The sequence below is a fragment of the Priapulus caudatus genome, unplaced genomic scaffold (genome assembly GCF_000485595.1).
Source record: "Priapulus caudatus unplaced genomic scaffold, Priapulus_caudatus-5.0.1 Scaffold542, whole genome shotgun sequence".
Taxonomy (NCBI): Eukaryota; Metazoa; Priapulida; class Priapulimorpha; order Priapulimorphida; family Priapulidae; genus Priapulus; species Priapulus caudatus.
In genome coordinates, this window is record NW_014577603.1 from 78,376 (window position 1) to 98,244 (window position 19,869).

The 19,869-nt window shown below is 45.2% G+C and overlaps 1 protein-coding gene across 2 annotated transcripts in view; it reads right to left on the reverse strand.

Moving 5' to 3' along the window:
* Positions 1-9,692: 9,692 nt before the first annotated feature.
* Positions 9,693-19,869, reverse strand: part of LOC106811469 (zinc finger protein 382-like) — a 12,800-nt gene continuing 2,623 nt past the window's right edge. Inside the window, exons 2-3 of one of the 2 annotated variants that reach the window (XM_014815094.1) lie at positions 11,300-12,871; positions 9,693-11,048 (exon numbers count right to left, since the gene is read on the reverse strand). In XM_014815094.1, coding sequence (XP_014670580.1) covers positions 11,015-11,048; positions 11,300-12,774 — 1,509 coding nt within the window. In that variant the 5' untranslated portion in view covers positions 12,775-12,871 and the 3' untranslated portion in view covers positions 9,693-11,014. Of the gene's footprint in view, positions 11,049-11,299; positions 12,875-19,869 lie in introns of both variants that reach the window. The other variant, XM_014815093.1, reaches the window with a different exon arrangement.

Here is a 19,869-nt window from a genome sequence, read left to right on the forward strand (position 1 = left end):
AATATAAAGCTGGCCTGGCCAGTATAGCGGGGATAAATTTTAGTTCAATTCTAATTCATTAATAGCAACCTATGAGCGCTGTCGGATTCTGAAATTGGCATACATTCTTTAGAATCAATCCATGCATTCCAACTCTCTTCCAATGCCGCACCAGTGTCGTTTTCTTGTAGTGTATCATTTAGCGGCTGTACGACCCGGGGGAAGGGGACTCCCTATATATTGTATGGTAGGCAGGCCCGTAGCCAGGGGGGGTATGGGGGATTCACACAACCCCCCTCCGACCAAAAAAAGAGAGCCGAGAAAGAGAGAGAGAGAGAGAGAGAGAGAGGGGGAGGAGGAGAGAGAGAGAGAGAGAGAGAGAGAGAGAGAAAGAGAGAGAGAGAGAGAGAAGAGAGAGAGAGAGAGAGAGAGAGAGAGAGAGAGAAAGAGAGAGAGAGAGAGAGAGAGAGAGAGAGAGAGAAGAGAGAGAGAGGAGAGAGAGAGAGAGAAAGTCACAACAGAGCGAGAGCGAGCGAAAAAAGAAAGAAAAGAGGACGAGATAAGTAAAAGTATAGAAACAGAACAGAGAGAGAGAGAGAGGGGGAAGGAGGATCGAGACGGAGGACGAGGAAGACGAGGAAGAGGAGGAAGAAAGAGAGGGGAGGTGGTGGAGGAAGAGAAGGAAGAGGGATGGGAGAGCACGACGTAGTGGCTTGTAAAGATATTTGATCATTGTCGGTCGGAAACATCCACAGTGTTTCGTTGCAGATGTGTTTCTCCCGCAGGTTTGCGAGATTCCTTCAGACAAGGATGACCTACCATATACGATCCTCACATATGGAAACGGACCCGGATTCAAATCGAACCACACGACACCGTACGGTCCGAGAGGATATTCACACATGTCGCCACTGGTCAGTGCAGCATATATATATTACGCATTACAGACACACGCAAGCGCACACGTAACACATGGACAACGGGCGTATACGCAACGACGCACGCACGACGCTTTCACCGCACGCACACATGCACGGCAGGCACACACGCGCGCACACATGCACGCAGCACACATGCAGCACACATGCACGCACACATGCACGCACACATGCACGCAGGCACACATCACGCGGCACACATGCACGCACACATGCACGCACACATGCACAACAGCATCACATGACGCACACATGCACGCACACATGCACGCAGGCACACATGCACGCAGGCAATAAGCCCCTTTTTTAACAAAAACCAGCAACCGCAACAGCAGCAGTATACAAGAATGTAAATATGTTACACAGGTTATACTGTTGTGTTCCTGTTACTTTCATATTTCATTTGACGTCGTCGTCACGATGCGCCAAATACTCTCACGCGATATCGTGGCGCATCTGGCGGGAACGGAATGTGTCAATCGTGCGTAATATCTTCGCGGCATCATCTGCAGACGCCAACTCCTACGTGCAGGCGTCTGCCGTGCCGCTGACGGAGGAGACGCACGGGGGAGAGGACGTTGGCCGTGTACGCCATCGGACCCATGCGCATGCTACTTCACGGCACATTCGAACAAAATCTCATCGCACACGTGCTCGGCTACGCCGCCTGCATAGGTAAGATGATTATGTCGAGAGAGGGCGCCTTGTGACAGTGAGTGAGCGGTATGCGTGATTCCTTTTTCCTTAAGGGCCGACACAACACCAGGCGATGCATCGCCGCGATGGCATCGCGCAGTCGTGGACACCCCAGGCGATTTCATCGGGCGATGCATCCGCCAGTCGTGGACACACCAGGCGTTCATCGGGCGATGCCCGATTCTTGCGCGCGCAGTGCGCTTGGCTGATGAACTCGATTGGCTGATGATTGTAAAATCGGGCGATGTTATCGCGGTCGCGGACCACACCAGGCGATGCATCGGGCGATGCCAATCGGCCGATGGCATCGGGCGATAATATCAAAACGTATTGATCTGTGGGCGATGCCATCGCGATGGCATCGGGCGATGCCATCGGCGGCGATTGAGTGGACACACCAGGCGATTTTCACGCCGTAGCCATCCGCCGGATGGCATCGGGCTTTGTGTCCGGCCTTTAGTAGATAATCAAGAACATAGGGTCTAGTGAGCGTGTCTTGGTTGATACAATCACGTGCCTCAAACTCCTGTTGCCCTAACGAGAGGCGTACGAGGAAAGCGCTTGTGATCACAGGCACTTGGAGCGTTTCAATTAAATATAATGCTAAATAAATACGAAATCTATTTACTACCAACGTCTATGTTTCTCTACTCTCTTTCCCTATTATTGCCGACAATTTCCTGTAAATGCGTCGCAAATGCTCATCCTGCAACAGACGCTGGCCGCCGCACTGCCAACTGCTGCACACTGACAATAAATATATAAATAAATATATATAAACATATATATTTAATGTGTCAGTGTCATGCAGCACGCACGCACGCACATAGAGCGAAGCCTAGTTATTTTATATATTTTATTTATTTTATATATTTTTCTAGTTATATATTATACATTTTAGTATAATTTTTCAAGGCGGAATTTATTAGGCTAGTCTATTGGACGGAAGTATGTATTATAACTTTTACATTAATTCATTTTTAATCTGCTCTCCGCGCACACGCACGTACGCGCGCGCGCGCTGAGCCGCAATAGCATTATATTGTAAACAGTCCAGCAATGAACTAAATAGTCTCTTAACTTGACTGCTGGCGAGGTGTGCTGTTACTTCAGCAGTGTCCCAGCGATGGCAGCTGACGCTAGCCATGCATCTGCGACATATGCGGCAGGGGCCCGTTGTCAGAAACGAAATTGGTCTTAACATTAGTCTTAACACTAACTGTTTCTCTTAGATCGTTGACAGAAACGCTGCGAAGTTACGAGAATGAAAAATCGTAGCAGATTTCATCATAACGATAAGAAACAAAGTGATGCCGACGGTCTAGGAGAAATTGTTAATGTTAAGACTAATGTTAAGACTAATTTTGTTTCTGACAACAGGCCCCAGGCTATTTTTTTATCTGGGCAATTGACCGTGACAGCCCATGAGGCAAGGGGTCCGGGAGCCCCAAGAAGCTCTTGAAGCTACAGTGTCCCAATTGCACACGTTCTTCCATCCCCACAGGAATACTCGATGTCTTGTGTACATGCACCACTAGTACGTCGTTATTAGTATGTCACGATGTGAGATGTTGTGTTAAGGAACAGCTCTACGGTGTTCCACCTGAGCGTGCTCGTGGGAAGGCGCCCCGTGCTGCAACTCGTGCTTTATCAGTGGATTTTGTTAGGCTGGATAATCTCCTATTATCTCCTCTTGATAATAGTGACTGACCTTGCCCTGCTTGATACTCACGCAGTTCGCACGATGGTAAATGGCCTCTGGTAACATAATGTTAATGTAATGTAATGTTTGAGAAATACGGCATTGTCTACTGCCATGCGTGGGTCATGCATCTCTCTAACGCGTAACCGGTCTTACTGCATTACTTCTCGGCTTACGAACGCGTATATGCAATAGCGAAACGAGGACAGAAAACAATGGCCCCCGGACATGTCGTAAAGAGGTCGAGCTGGGGTTGCCTCGCAGCATAGATAGATATTATACTCGCTATACGCTCTCTACTGATTTAATCTCTATGTCTTGCAGCAAAGATATCCTATATATATAAACTTTCTATGATTGTTATCTCTATAATAATGTCTTGCGACAAAAATATCCGTTAAACACTGTCCATTTTTCACTGTCTAGATTGCAGCATATATAGCATATATAGCTTTCCTACATATAATGTCAATTAGTGCACCCATCACGTATTACAGCATAGTTTTCCCATGTATATATATATATATATATATTGTTTATTAGTGTGATCTTTGTATCTCGCAGCAAAGATATCCCGTATACACTGTCTATTCGTGTGATCTCTATGTGGCAGGCAGTAACATTGATATAGCACATCACGCCAGCCTTGCCAAGCACGCCATCCACGGAGTGCTGGCGCTCGACGAGGCAGTGATTACAGCGCGCCACCTAGTGAGCGAAGCAGACACGCTGCTGGTGGTGTCGGCCGATCATTCTCACGTGTTCAGCATCGGCGGATATCCGTATCGCGGTTTGCCAATATTAGGTGAGCTTCATCCGCTAGAGATGGGAGTGGGAGAGTGGGGGAAAGCGAGCATGGGATAGATAGAGAGAGAGACAGAGGGGAGGAGGAGAGAGGGAGAGGGCGAGAGAGAGAGAGAGAGAGAGAGAGAGAGAGAGAGAGAGAGAGAGAGGAGAGAGAGAGAGAGAGAGAGAGAGAGAGAAGAGAGAGAGAGAGAGAGAGAGAAAGTCACAAACAGAGCGAGAGCGAGCGAAAAAAGAAAGAAAAGAGGACGAGATAAATAAAAGTATAGAAACAGGAACAGAGAGAGAGAGAGAGGGGGGAAGGAGGATCGAGACGGAGGACGAGGAAGACGAGGAAGAGGAGGAAGAAGAGAGGGGGAGGTGGTGGAGGAAGAGAAGGAAGAGGGATGGGAGAGCACGACGTAGTGCTTGTAAGTAATTTGATCATTGTCGTCGGAAACATCCACCAGTGTTTCGTTGCAGATGTGTTTCTCCCGCAGGTTTTGCCGAGATTCCTTCAGACAAGGATGACCTACCATATACGATCCTCACATATGGAAACGGACCCGGATTCAAATCGAACACACGACAGCCGTACGGTCGAGAGGATATACACACATGTTCGCACTGGTCAGTGCAGCATATATATATACGCATTACAGACACACGCAAGCGCACACGTAAACACATGGACACACGAGCGTATACGCAACGACGCACGCACAGACGCTTTCACGCACGCACCACAATGCACGCAGGCAGCACACACGCACGCACACATGCACGCACACATGCACGCAGGCACACATGGCACACAGGCACACATGCACGCACGACATGCACGCACGACATGCACCAGGCACACATGCACCGCACACATGCACGCACACATGCACGCAGGCAACATGCACGCAGGTGGCAGGCAGGCATAAGCCCCCTTTTATAACAAAACCAGCACCGCAACAGCAGCAGTATACAAGAATGTAAATATGTCACACAGGTTACCGTTGTGTTCCTGTTTACTTTCATATTCATTTGACGTCGTCGTCACGATGCGCAAATATCTCAACGCGATATCGTGGCGCCATCTGGCGGAACGGAATGTGTCATCCGTGCGTAATATCTTCGCGGCATCATCTGCAGACGCCAACTCCTACGTGCAGGCGTCTGCCGTGCCGCTGACGGAGAGAACGCACGGGGAGAGGACGTGGCCGTGTAGCCATCGAACCCATGGGCGCATCCTACTTCACGGCACATTCGAACAAAATCTCATCGCACACGGTGCTCGGCTACGCCGCCTGCATAGGTAAGATGATTATGTCCGAGAGAGGCGCCTTGTGACAGTGAGTGAGCGGTATGCGTGATTTCCTTTTTCCTTAAGGGCCGACACACACAGGCGATGCCAATCGCCCGATGGCATCGCGCAGTCGTGGACACACCAGGCGATTTCATCGGGCGATGGCATCGCGCAGTCGTGGACACACCAGGCGATTTCATCGGGCGATGCCCGATTCTTGCGCGGCGGCAGTGCGCTTGGCTGATGAACTCTGATTGGCTGATGAATTTGTAAAATCGGGGCGATGTTATGCGGGTCGCGGACCACACCAGGCGATGGCATCGGGCGAATGCCATCGGCCGATGGCATCGGGCGATAATATCAAAACGTATTGATCTGTGGGCGATGCCATCGGCGGGCGATGCCTCGGCGGCGATTGGTGGACACACCAGGCGATTTTCACGCCGATCCTGCCGATCATGGCGATCCGGCCGATGGCATCGCCTGGTGTGTCGCGGCCTTTGTAGGATAATCAAGAACATAGGGCTCTAGTGACGCTGTCATTGGTTGATACAATCACGTGCCTCAAACTCCTGTTGCCCTAACGAGAGCGGTACGAGGAAAGCGCTTGTGATCACAGGCACTTGGAGCGTTTTCAATAAAATATAATGCTAAATAATACGAAATCTATTTACTACCAACGTCTTAATGTTTCTCTACTCTCTTTCCCTATTATTGCCGACAATTTCCTGTAAATGCCGTCAAATGCTCATCTGCAACAGACCTGGCCGCCGCACAGCCAACTGCTGCACACTGACACATAAATATATAAATAAAATATATTAACTATATATTTATGTGTCAGTGTGCATCAGCTAGCGTGCGGCGGCCAGCGTGTGTTGCAGATGAGCTTAAATATATATAACTATATATTTATGTGTCAGTGTGCATCAGCTAGCGTGCGGCGGCCAGCGTGTGTTGGCAGATGAGCATTAAATAATATATACTATATATTTATGTGTCAGTGTGCATCAGCTAGCGTGCGGCGGCCAGCGTGTGTTGCAGATGAGCATTAAATATATATAACTATATATTTATGTGTGCAGTGTGCATCAGCTAGCGTGCGGCGGCCAGCGTGTGTTGCAGATGAACATTTAGACGGCATTTACAGGAAAATTGTCGGCAATAATAGGTGAAAGAGAGTAGAGAACATTAAGACTTTGGTAGTAAATAGATTTCGTATTTATTTAGCATTATGTTTTATTGAAACGCTCCAAGTGCCTGTGCTTGTGATGAGCGCTTGGTGGGAAATGTAACGCAGTAATTAATATATTATGCTTTAGTTTAATTTTGACTCCTTAATAGCACCCGCTGTGCGTTGTGTCAGATTGTGAAGTTGGCTATCATTCTCTAGAACCGCGTCCGTGCATCCATCTATCTGAAGATTCTCATCAGGATTGCTCTCTATATACTATTACTCTCTCTACTCTTATACTATTACTATTGCTCTCTTATACTATATGCATTTAGCGGCAGCACTAACCCCGACACGAACACACGCGAGTTGTCTATAGTAAGTTGTTTCTTTCCATCGTTACTCATTGTATGCATATGTATACTATAATAAACATATATATATATATATATATATTATGCGTACTTGCAATTACGTGTTTCAGGTGAAAATAAGGATCACTGTAAGGCAGCTGCAGGGACGACCCCCGACGGCAATAACGGGCTGGTCGGTACGACCAGCTTCTGCTGCCAATAATTTTTCTTTCAACTGCTCGTGTTCCGGATGTCAGTATGATCATCGCCTGATAGCAGGAGATATTAATTCACCACGTGTTGCCATGACGACCAGGGGCAGGATAACAACGCGTCTCGTCTACTGTCATCGAATAATGGGTTTACGAATCGCTGAAAGCAGCAGCGCCGGTAGCCAGGGGGGGTATGGGGGATTCACACAACCCCCTCCGACCAAAAAAAATGACGACGAAACGAACCCCCCCCAATATAAAGCTGGCCTGGCCAGTATAGCGGGGATAAATTTTAGTTCAATTCTAATTCATTAATAGCAACCTATGAGCGCTGTCGATTCTGAAATTGGCATACATTCTTTAGAATCAATCCATGCATTCCAACTCTCTTCCAATGCCGCACCAGTGTCGTTTTCTTGTAGTGTATCATTTAGCGGCTGTACGACCCGGGGGAAGGGACTCCCTATATATTGTATGGTAGGCAGGCCCGTAGCCAGGGGGGGTTTGGGGGTTCGAACGAACCCGCGCGCCCCCCAGCAAAATTTTTTTTTTTTGAAAATTTGCAAGAATTTCACCTCAGGTCGCTCCATTTTAGTGTAATAATTGCAAAATCTCCATCGTGCGGGAGGGTGAACAGTGAACCCCCCCCTCCCACACCCCTCCACCCCGCTCGGTTCGCTTGGTGCCTCTCGCCTGGTCGCTTCGCGCGCCGAGCAGGGGCGTGTACAGCGGGGGTCCAGGGAGTCCGGACCCGCCCCTTGTCGCGCGCATGAAAACGCATCTGAGGTCTATTTTAAAATTTTCTGGGGAGGGCCCGCCCCCCCCCACCCCCGCTTCGCGTGCTCGCAACTTTGGGTTACGGTTAGACCCCCCCCCCCCCCCTGGTACAAATCCTGTACAGCCCCTGACGAGCAAATTGCAACATTGAAAAACGAACCCCCCCCCCCCAATATAAAGCTGGCTACGGGCCTGTGGTAGGTATATGTGCCCGGGAGAGACCCCCTTTTCACCTCAAAATTTCCATTCTGGAGACCCCCCTTTTCACATATTTTCCGTTCCGGAGACCCCCTTCTCACATATTTCCCGTACCTGCGCATATGTCCTACTTTTTTCTGCACGTTCGGAGCCCCCCCCCCATTTTACTGTGCTGAGTTAGACCGAGCGCGCCAATTCCATCTCTCAAGTGGCACATACCTACCCTATTTTGTAGGGAGTGCCCCCCCCCTCGGGCTGTACGACTTTTGACCATGACACATCTATACATGTTTCTTTCTAGGCGTTACTCAGTGTTATACATGTGCATTTGCTGTTTGCGTGTGTGCTTGTTGTTGACTAATCTGTTTATGTCTACTACATACACGCTATTTCTTTGTGTGGTGACGAGGGAATGTGTTGTGCTACCACTTTTCCGCACGCCACGGCTCCAATGCCGCTGGGTTTTCACTGTTTGATCAGCGTTGGTAATTAGTGTACGAATCAATGTTACTCGCAAACTTGTACGAGAAGAAATGATGTTATATAGTCAGTGTGCGCGTGCGCGCGCGAGTTCCAAGTTCTATGACTCTGCTAATTTTTCGATGTCGTAGTAGCAGTGTGTGATTTACATAGAAGTGTTTATATAATTCAACGCGCGGCAAATTTCCACCGTAATTCTATGTATCGCGCGGCATTTTGGCGCGTGTGAAACTGGCTCGTAGGCTCTGTTGGGAGCAGTGGCGGTATTATTATCGTATCTATGCGCGACAACAGGGGATTGCATGCGTGCGGCAGACGCGACCATGAGCTGGGATTATAATTATATTGTCGCAGGCATCGTTGTGCGTATAGCGTGGTATATATGTGTGGTTAGACAGGCCGGCGTTGTAGTTGTGTTCTGCAATCACTGACGGTACACGAGTCGTCGTGATGCACGGACTAGGCGACCGGTCGTATGAATCTCGCGATGCGGTAAAAGCGTACTGGCGTCACATTTTAAGCATATAGGATATTTACCACGTAATACGTCATTTGTCGCCTTTATCATGATGTTAACTGGTGGAAGAGACAGTGAACAGTTGGCATGCCGTAACGCCGTTGAATACTTGCTGTGCTGCGTAACTGTTGTATGTGGCCAGTATGCGCGCGCTGGCGTTACACAGGTTCTACGTGAATGCAATGCAGTAGAATTGCGCGGCGCGTTTGTGTTAGCCTACATGCAGCTTGTTTCCATGTTTGGGTTTACTACATGAATGCAATGCATCCAGCCTATTGCACCGGTAGACGGCCTCATTGCCGCTGTGCTCTCCTTAGACACCTGCTGGCACAAACTTAGGTGTGGAAGTTAATGGAAGTTAAAAATAAGTAAAAAAGAAGGTTTTGTGATACACTCAGACAGTAAAATTATAAACGAAAAAATAATCAAATTTTTGTCAAATAAATCAATAGTTTGTTTTAAAATTTTGACCTTAACAACAAACAAGTATTAATACAATGTAATTATCAGAAGTATTATATGAGTGCTTTCACATAATATCCATATCTGAGCTATAGATGGAATATTAAAAGAGAGAATTATAAGCTAACAACTATAAGCAAAATTTACTCCAAAATATATGAATAATAAAGGATGTATAATTACATTTAACTATACAATTGTTGGAATAAATAAGATAATAATAATGCCGAAAGCAGAATTTACCATTAAAATAACTATTAAAATAATATAGACATAATACTGATTGTCACTGACAGAAACTGAGAAAACCCTTCCAGAACTGAAGTTTACAATAGAAAATTGAAATTGAATTGAAATAGAATTATAACCAGACAGATTCTTCCAGCATAAAGAAAAGAACAAAAACATATATGGCTGTCTCCAAACCAAGCAACGTAGTAGATTGCCTCCCTATACATGAGCAGTTGATGTGATATATACTGTGCACGAGCTCAAAAAGAAGGATTCTAAGGAAGCAACACAACACAGAACTTGAGAAACTCTGTAAAGACAAAAACGAAAGCAAATCGCAGTATCAGACACAGAACAGCAGAACATAGCACTGTCCATAAAGCAGAGAAAACAAAGGCAGCAGCCTGGATAAGAAACCTCAGACCACCCCATATGATAACCAAGAGCCAGGGCCAGAAAGAACCATGCAGTTACCCTCAAAACCAATTATGGAAAACACAAGATATATCCCAACAGAAAAAAAAGAGAACATTTAAAGCCCTGGAGCATGACTTCTTTCACTTCTTGGTCCAAACAACACTTATTCACTCTGCATTGGTTGTGCAGGTATGTGCAATTTATGACTAAACTATATATACATAGCACACTATCTGAAATCATTTTAGTCGAATCAGTCAGGCGTTTATTTTTGTGGCCATCGTTAGGTTGATGACTTGGTTGACACGTCATTGCACCATCTTCACAGTACAGATATTTTTGTACAGAATAAAACTGTAATCAACTAAGGATTTAAGAACGCCGACAGAGTAACGAACCTAAATTCAACATCGTTTTCATGCAATCGTGATCTCTGCATGGTTCCGACAGGCTGATTCGCTGCTTAATGCCGAATAATGAGCCCTGAATTTAAATGCCGATCATTTACTTTCACAAGTTTTACAAGAACAAGGGAAGGCTTTTCTCCTTCTGAAGAATAATTGTTCTGATCAGCTATATGATGGCGCAGCTTCTATTTTGCGTTCTTAGTTTTACAGTCTGCTGGTTTAGCTAAACATGTGATGCCTGAGCTAAATCATTGGTCAAGTACGTTCCTATCTGTATTCGCACGCGTGAGTGACACAGGCCAAATGCCCCACATTTTGTTTGTGCACAAAGACGTGTAAATGTGCATGTGAATCCACTGTTGCTAGAAATCCTCACACGATTTGTGCTGACTCAGCTAGCTTCATGCACCTGTGTGGATGCTGCCCTGAAACAAAAATGAACATATATATATGCTAATGTACAGAATTATATAGAGAAAAATGTAAAAGAAATGGGCAGACAGAAATTGAGAGAAGGAAAGATACTGAGAGCACACAAGCATAATATTTTATATTCTTTTCTGTTTTTCTGGCTACTCGCCTACCCAAATTTATACACATGCCTCATGGCTAATGTTAATTTCCACGCTTTCCCATTTTCCAAGATCGCATCACCAAGCACTAATGAAATATATACCTGCATCGCTTTCGCTGGTGTTGTTTCAGCAGATTTGATCGGGTATAGCTTTCTCCACAGATATCACACTTGTACGGTCTCTCCCCCGTGTGCATCCGCCGGTGTGAGTTAAGATTTCCCGACTGCGCAAACGCTGCCCCACACCATTCGCACTCGTACGGCTTCTCCTTGGTGTGATAACGCATGTGTGTAATTAAGTTACTGGAATGCGGAAACGAAATGCCACACCACTCGCAATGATGCAGTTTCTCTTTCGTGTGGAATCGCACGTGAGATTTCAAAGCCGTCGCCTTGCTAAAGGTGGCTGAGCACAGGCTACAGTGGTATGGTTTTGCTTTTCCATTAAAATGAACGTGAGAATTCGCGAACGATCTACTGACGTCGCTTCCACCGTCTGGCGTACGCACCGTGACCGGCTGCAGCCGCTCCAGCACGTGCGGTTGCGTCGTGAAACGTTCTCTTGTCTGCTCGGTGGAATTTCCCGACACGCAGTCGGAGACTGCACGCACGACCCGAATTCCTCCTGGTTTGAGTGCTGCTCGCGACTTGCGGAGTGTATTACCGACAGTTTCCACAGTCCTGATTCTCACGGGAGGCAGGGGCTGCGTCTGTACGGAGTTGATTTTCTTTGCACCCTGAGTGATACTGGACATATTAACGTGAAAAAATCGCTCTGGTCTGCCGGCTATGGCATCGATGCCCATGGTGCCTGCTGCATATGGCATTTCTCTCTCTACCATGTTTAATATTTCATGTTCCGTCATCTCCATCTGAGCCAGAGAACTGAGAGCCCCCACAGTGGTCGTGGCCACAGCATTCGAAGCACCGTTCTGAACTTGAGGCAAATTGATAGAATACTGCCTACCAGGGCAGTCTGGAGTTTTGTAAGCAACTGCGCCAGATACTCCATTCTGGCCATTATCGCAGTGCGTGTTAGCTACTACAACCTGCATGAGATTGTTCATTGAATCGCCACTGTTGTAACATGATGTATCACTGACGCTGCAGCACGCAGCACTCTCACTGTTAATATGGTCATTTGTTACTTCAAGTTTCACAGTGACAGGTGGATCTTTTCTGACTCTTTTCCCTCCTCTGCCTCTTTCTTCTTTTCCTCCTGCTCCTCCTCTTCCTCCTCCATCTTCTCCTCCTCCTCCACTGCCTTCTCTTCTAACTCCTATTTCTGCCGGACAATTGATCTCTCCTGCAGGATGTTGTAACAGTGCGGCAGTTTCATAATCAATATTTACTTTATCTTGAGAACGACCTTCTGGTTTCAGTGATATTGTCTGTGTTTCAGTAGATACACCATCAATCACAGCCGTCTCTGTGTTCTCCTCGGGGTCATGACCTTGACACACCAGTACTTTACAGTGAACTCTCTCGGCATGATTGAAGAACTCCAACCGTGAGAAAAAACACTCACAACATGAAGTGCACCTGTAGTACATTGACATATCGCTTGGTTCTTCCATTTTTTTACTGTAATAAGGATATTCCCAGTGCAGTTGCTATGCAGGCTACTTGCGAAGTCAGATGACTCCTTGATTGGTCCAGGATTCTTTTGATATACTGCTATATAAACACAAACATATATTGTTACAATAATCAGCACTATACATAACCCTAGCCAAGTCCAAGGACCACAATGTAAATAAGTGTGCTAGTCATGATTTTTGTGTATATATCCTTGGTAGTTATCCAATTTTATGAATTCAGAATTTTATTGTAAAAGTATGCTATGTATTGTATATGATGGATAATTGCCTAAATAAATAAATAAATAAATAAAAAATAAATAGCAGATTGCAAGATTAACGTCAAAAAGACACCCACCCTCAAAAAAAGCCGACCTACCTACCCAAACTTTTCAGCCTGGGTTGGGTGGGGGCAAACAAAGATTTTTTTAATTGTGGCCTGGTTACAATTTTAATAGTGCAACCAATACATTACATGAAATTGTATGTTAATAGATGCTTTTGTTTCCTGGAACTTAAATTAGCCCAATCACACTTTTGCTTAGTTAGATACAAATGCGTAAACTATCTTACATATATGTACCCTATATAAGTAGGGTTACAACGGCAATGTTGTCGGGTTGCGGAGGCTTATTTTTTGGCTTACATACCTCCACAGTGATTTTCCTCTAAAGACTAACACCTGTTTCTTCCATTCTGAGTAGCATGGATTAACACAATAGAACTTCTATGAGCTATCTCACAAGTTTTATGTGTAGAGTTGCGATCTCACCTAACACCATTTCTGTTGACCTATCACCTGTCAACACCTATCAACCTGTCATACACAACTTCTCAGGCCAAAATAACAAATATTGTTTGTTTGCCCTCACCCGACTAACCCGACAAAAAGGGGCCGACTCAAAAATTTTTATTGATCTTTCCAATTCTTTTTTTTTTTTACAAATTGTATCACTGTACATTATATAAATCTGTAGACAATACATTATATGTACCAAGCAAAACAAACATTCTACATAAAAGGTATTTCCACACAAGCACACCCAAGCATGTAGACAACATGCTGAATTTGTAAAAAGACCCCCCTCAAAAAAATAATAAAAAAGCCGACCTACCTACCCAAACTTCTCAGCCTGGGTCGGGTGAGGGCAAACAAAGATTTTTTTAATTGTGGCCTCACTCTGTATAGCACTCAGCTGTGCTTGGTTCCCATAGCAGATGCCTTACGGGATGTCTGCTTTCAGATCCGACGTCAAGCCAAATAAATAACTGTTGTGGAAAAGCAATAAAGTTCTAAGTATATGCCATTGCTGTGGATGAAAAAATTGAAATAACCATAATTTCACCCATTTCATTTACTGATTTACATTTTTTATTGCTCTGCTAATATTTATTCATCTCATTCGAAATGTATTTGGTTCAGAGCTAAATCCAACCAGTCATTGGCAATTTGGCCTAATGTCATATTTGACGGCCTCTACTTTGGAAACTGAACTTAGCTGAATTGTATCAAGAGCTAATAATACCTCTTATTAGCTCTTGATTGTATGCATAATGCGTCACAGAACAACAGAAATGGCGATTAGCAATATCGCTACACTTCACATCGAACTTGTGAAACACAGGTTTTACAGCCAATATCGTGATCATCTGTAATGCTCAGGATGGCGGGAACATGTGAGTGTTTAGGGTACTCTATTAGAGTCGCTATGGAGGTATGCAAGCCTAAGAATAAATTATGAACTCCACCCCGAGGGAATCACCCAAGGGCGCTTCCGCAACCGGAAGAGGTTGCCGCTGTAACCCTGCAAACATTCTATTACAATACATTATAATTTATAATTATCACTGACACTGAGCATGCAAACACAGGCACTTGGAACGTTTCAATAATAAAAGGATGGGAAATAAAAACACGAAATACATTTACTACCAAAGTCTTAATGTTTCTCTACTGTCTTTCACCTATTATATTACAGGCACTGATAATTTCTTGTAAATGCCGTTCAAATGCTCCTCTGCAACACACAAGTACACTGATCATTTTATCATCCGAAACTCCCTAACAGTAACAGCGCTACTCGACTGTTTCGGCCAATAAACGTAGTCATGTGTGTGATGTCATTATTGCGCGCATTATGCTAGCTTGGCTTGGCAGACCCTCGAAATCAAGTTCGGAGGCAGGCAGCAGCTCATCCCAGCATGCAAGGCACTGCCATTATTTGTGTATAAACAGGCACTTCCTCCCATTTACATTTTGGCAGAGTGGGAATTTTCCGCAGAAATTCCCGAGATGCGTAGAGTAGGCAGTACCAAAAGGCAGTTATCATTTGATGAAGTGAACGTTCAAAGGTAAAGTATCTAGCTATGCATAGATACCAAAATTGTTAATTGAGGCTGTTGGTTGCACAGGCACTTGAAGCGTTTCAATAAAATATAATGCTAAATAAATACGAAATCTATTTACTACCAAATTCTCAATGTTTCTATACTCTCTTTCACCTATTATTGCCGACAGTTTCCTGTAAATTCCGTCTGTTGTATCTCTCTTAGTGCATGAATTAGAGTAGATATTATTACCTCGCATCACTCTTACTCCAATAAATTAGAGGACGCAGATATGTGAAACTCAACCACCACCTTTATTCCTAGAATCCGGAGAGTCCTCCTTCCCGCCAAAACGATACATCAACAATAGAACATTACATCTCTTCTTTTCTTTAAAGGAACACAATAACCTGGAGCAATAAACCCTTTGCCATATAACATACAATGTCCAACTAAATTCAAACTTATCCTGTAACACAACTGTGGAACAACTAATCTCAAGACATTGTATCTCCAACACAATAAGAACGAAATTTACTCATTACTAGTCAGTAGTACTTAGCAGGTACTCTCTTTTGCCTGTGGATCTACGATACTGGGTTGTCAAGAAGATTGTGGCATCTGAGACGTATCTTCAGATGAAGCCTGAACATCTGGATCTATAATTAGTTCTGACACATCAGTGACATCACTGTCTGGAACTCCACTATTGGCTCCAGTTTCAATCATGGGTGACGCGGTACCTTCTACCCTATCGTCCTGTATGGGAGTACTAGCATTCGACACGTATTTCCTAACATGAGTAGTATTCCTAGAGTATGAGCACCATTCGGAGCCTCCACTACAAGACTATTACCAAATTTCGCTTACGACAGTGTGGGGGACCGGATCGAAATGTTGTGAAAACTTATTGGTTTCTCTTTCCTGAACAGAAACTTTATCACCAACATCAACGCCAAAGTATTGCGCGTTGCCGACGTTCGTCAGCGTAGATTTTCGCTTTCCCTTTCTGTTCAGCATCACGATCGCGTACCTCCATATCAATACGACTGTCTGCCTGGAAATCTGGTAATTCCCTCTCACTTTACGATTAAACAAGAGTTCAGCTGGACTTACTCCCTGTAGTATGATGGTCATGCCACGGTATTTCGTCACATACTTCCTGAGTTCCCTTTTCAGTCTAACCCTTCTGCCTGAGCGATACGAATTCTCTTCCCATCAGCCGACTTATTCTGGCGTTCTACTCGCCATTTGCTTGCGCCCATTTTGCAGTAACCTTGAGGGCCGTGCATCCATATTTGATCACAATACTCAGAACTCTTCAGAACGAACTGTGGTTCCGTTATCTGACTTGATAGTGATAGGGAGTCCATGACGACTGAATATCTCTCCAAACTATCGATTATCTTTACAGCAGGGTAGAGTTTAGGAATATCGTATTCATAGAACCGACTATAGTAGTCAACTACGACAAGTATCGAATGTCCCGATGGAAATGGTCCCAGCAAGTCGATTGCCACATCCTGCCAGGGTCCATCCGCTAGCGTTGTGGTCTCAGCGGTTCGGGTGGAAATGCATGCCGCGAATATACTGACAACCATGACACGATTACAAATACTTCTCCGCAGCTCTATCCATTGCCTGGCCACCACACTTTGCTTCTTAGATTCTGTTTCGTCGCCGACCACACCTAAATGGCCCTTCGTGTGCCAAAATGCTAGCGCTCTGTGCGTGCGTAACTTACTTGGTAATACAATACGAGTACCTCGGTAGCACCAAGACTGTCAATCACGATAATTCTGCCCACTTATTGGATGCAACGCCTGCCATTTCTCAAATCGACCCGGTCTTTATTGCTTCTCGCTAATATGATTAGTCGATCGCTCAGCTGCGGACATTTGTTCTACTTCACGTTGTAAGTTAGCGCTCTTCGGTGTCGCATTGCTAGGCAACAAACCGCACTATTCCTCTGCACCAGATGATACATGCCCTGGTGACACTGACTTACCACTTTTCAGAAGGCGCGCGTGGCAATAAATCTGCTATATTCTTTGCGTCCTGGTACATACACTACTTATGAACGTATACGGATTGGAGACGTATCACCCATCTTTCAATTCGCGCCACACGGCTGCGGAACGCGGGCTGTAGATAGCTAATGCCGTTTATGTATCCGTCCACTATAATCAATTCCTGTACCATATAGTACGCATGGAAATCTTCTCGCACGCCCAAACTAGACCCAGCGGCTTCACGCTCTTGTCTCTGAATATCTACGTTTCACAGTCGGACAAAACTTACGGACTCGCACTAACGATAGCTGGTACAACTCCTCCCATTCTGATTCCTGTACTAGCCACAGCACCTAGACCAACTGGACTAGGCATCAGCTATTCACCTTAGTGGGGCATCGTTATCAAGAGTAAGCCAACGTTATTGCTTTAGCGCAGATGGTCCTTCAAAGCATGAATGATTGCTTATCTGCTCGGGACCAAGTTGAATGTACACTCCCTTCGAGTCAGTTTCCTCAGGTGGCCTCAGAAATTGGTCGCCGAACTGCCCGGTATAACTTAGCCCACTATAACACATAGACCTAAAAAGCTATCGCCACCTCTGATGCACTCGCCTTGGTTCTCGCGCTTCCCATCACAGCTTTTACCTGTCTCAGTAGGCCCTATTACTTCTCGGATAGTAGTATCCCATGAATACAAGCTGATCCATATCAAATTGACATTTGTCAGGATTTCAGTGTTAGTCGCTGGACTTGCACCGTTCATAACTGCACTGTATGCCTGATCATATCATGTGTTTCTTAATCAGGGTCCATGCACTATGATATCATCAGAGATATTTTCCACACCTCGATGCCTTGCTAACGCTGTTGCTTATCTCGTGTTGATATTTGCGTCGCTCCGCGAACATACACAAAACAATGTCTTTATAGCGACTACAGCCTGAATGAGTGGCGAATAGTGGTGATTTCACGACACTCTGGAGACAGCTCCAACTGGTTGATGAACCCCACTTTAAAATCTGTAATCTGCTGAAACACTTTTGACCATTCATACTTTTGGAGCAGTTCATCCACGGTGGGTATGGGGTATCTGCACGAATAACTGCCTCATTGCTCTACGCATCATCAACGACACAGCCTTATGTCACCTGCGCGTTTCGGGCGACTGACGACTGGCATTTTACCCAAGTGTGGTGGACCATTGACTCTGTTCAACATGTTGTCTAAGATCCAGTAATTCTTTTATCTTTCATCTTACCTTATCCCTCAATTGAAGTGGGGTTCCCTCAAGGCGTTGTGCTACTGCGCGGTACAGTGTGGATCAATGTGGATAATTACTTGCCTAGCTTTTCAATTTTCACACCGTGGAACACATCGGATACAGCGTCTGCGATATCAATGGCTACATCGCTTACTTGCTGCAATCTCAATGCCAATTATCAGGACACCTAGCTTTCGTCGCGTATCTCTACCAGCCAACGGTACACCTTTCCCTTTAATTACCAGGAACTCAGGCTCAGCCGACTTTTCCCCCGGCCTGAATAACACAGTTCAAACCTTCCCTTTACTGGCAATGGTTTATCAGACCATAGCTGGGAGAACAGTTTCCTCACTGTAGTACTAGCCACAGACTTGCACTTTATCTTTCTAGCATTTTCATTCCCTCCCAGGTTTCTCAATCTGAACGATGTTACTGGTCGCACACCTGAATCACCAACATTGTTAAATGCCACACCACCAACACATCGTCGTAAGCATCCTGCATTTACAACAGACACAGTGAATGCATAATCTGAGAATTACAGGGGTCATTAGGACTTTCACTAACTTAAAATTTTCCCCTTGACTAGACTTTGTCTACACACTTTAGCAAAATGATCTTTTCCCTTTGCACTTTCTACAGATGACCTTTTGTGGATACCATTCGGATCGCTCCCAAAAATGAACAGTTAAATCCGCATCTATTAACAAGCCTTATCTCTAACAGTACAGTCTTATTATCGGCATTTTACTCCATGCTCTCCGTTGTGTGGCTTCCAGTGTCCATTCTCTCACCGATTCTGTTGCACAGTTTCGCCGCTATTTGCCGTTCGAAAGTGCCGCCATTGGCCCTCCACCATCTCGCACTGTCTGCCACGTTGTATGGCACGCGCTAATGTCATGCCTGGCCTTCTATCCAGCCAGCTTCCTCCTAACGTAATCCGACGAGCACTTGTCTCAAGCACACTGCCTTTCTCTGATCTGTATGTCTCAATATTCGCTGCCAAAATTTACAGTCTCTTGCCGCTCTCCTCAAATCGTGTGACAAATTGTTGGCACAGGCTCTACACCTGGTTTCTGAGTGTCCGGTGAAATGATCTGTCTCGCAAACGCTGAATTTACTTCGCAGTGTCGAAATAAAGTAAAAATAATGTGCTTGTTCCTGCGGACAACCAGGCCATTCAATCAGGCGTTGTCCGCAACAATTCTGGTTGTCCCAAAAAAATTATTCCCAAATCTCATTTCATCACATATAAATATTAATAATATGGTTCAGAAAACCCCAAAAACAGTGTGGTAGCCATGCGATTTGTTAACAAGGGCGGTGGGGGGGGGCAAAAAACAGCAAACTGCGCAAAAAAGTGGGATGACTTAAATACTTTTAATGGTCCTTCCGTTTCTCCCTCTCCACATCCTACGGCTCCTCTACCTTCCTCTGCCAATCTTTGTTTTGGGTGCATTGCCGAAAAGGCGACATTTTCGTGTTCAAG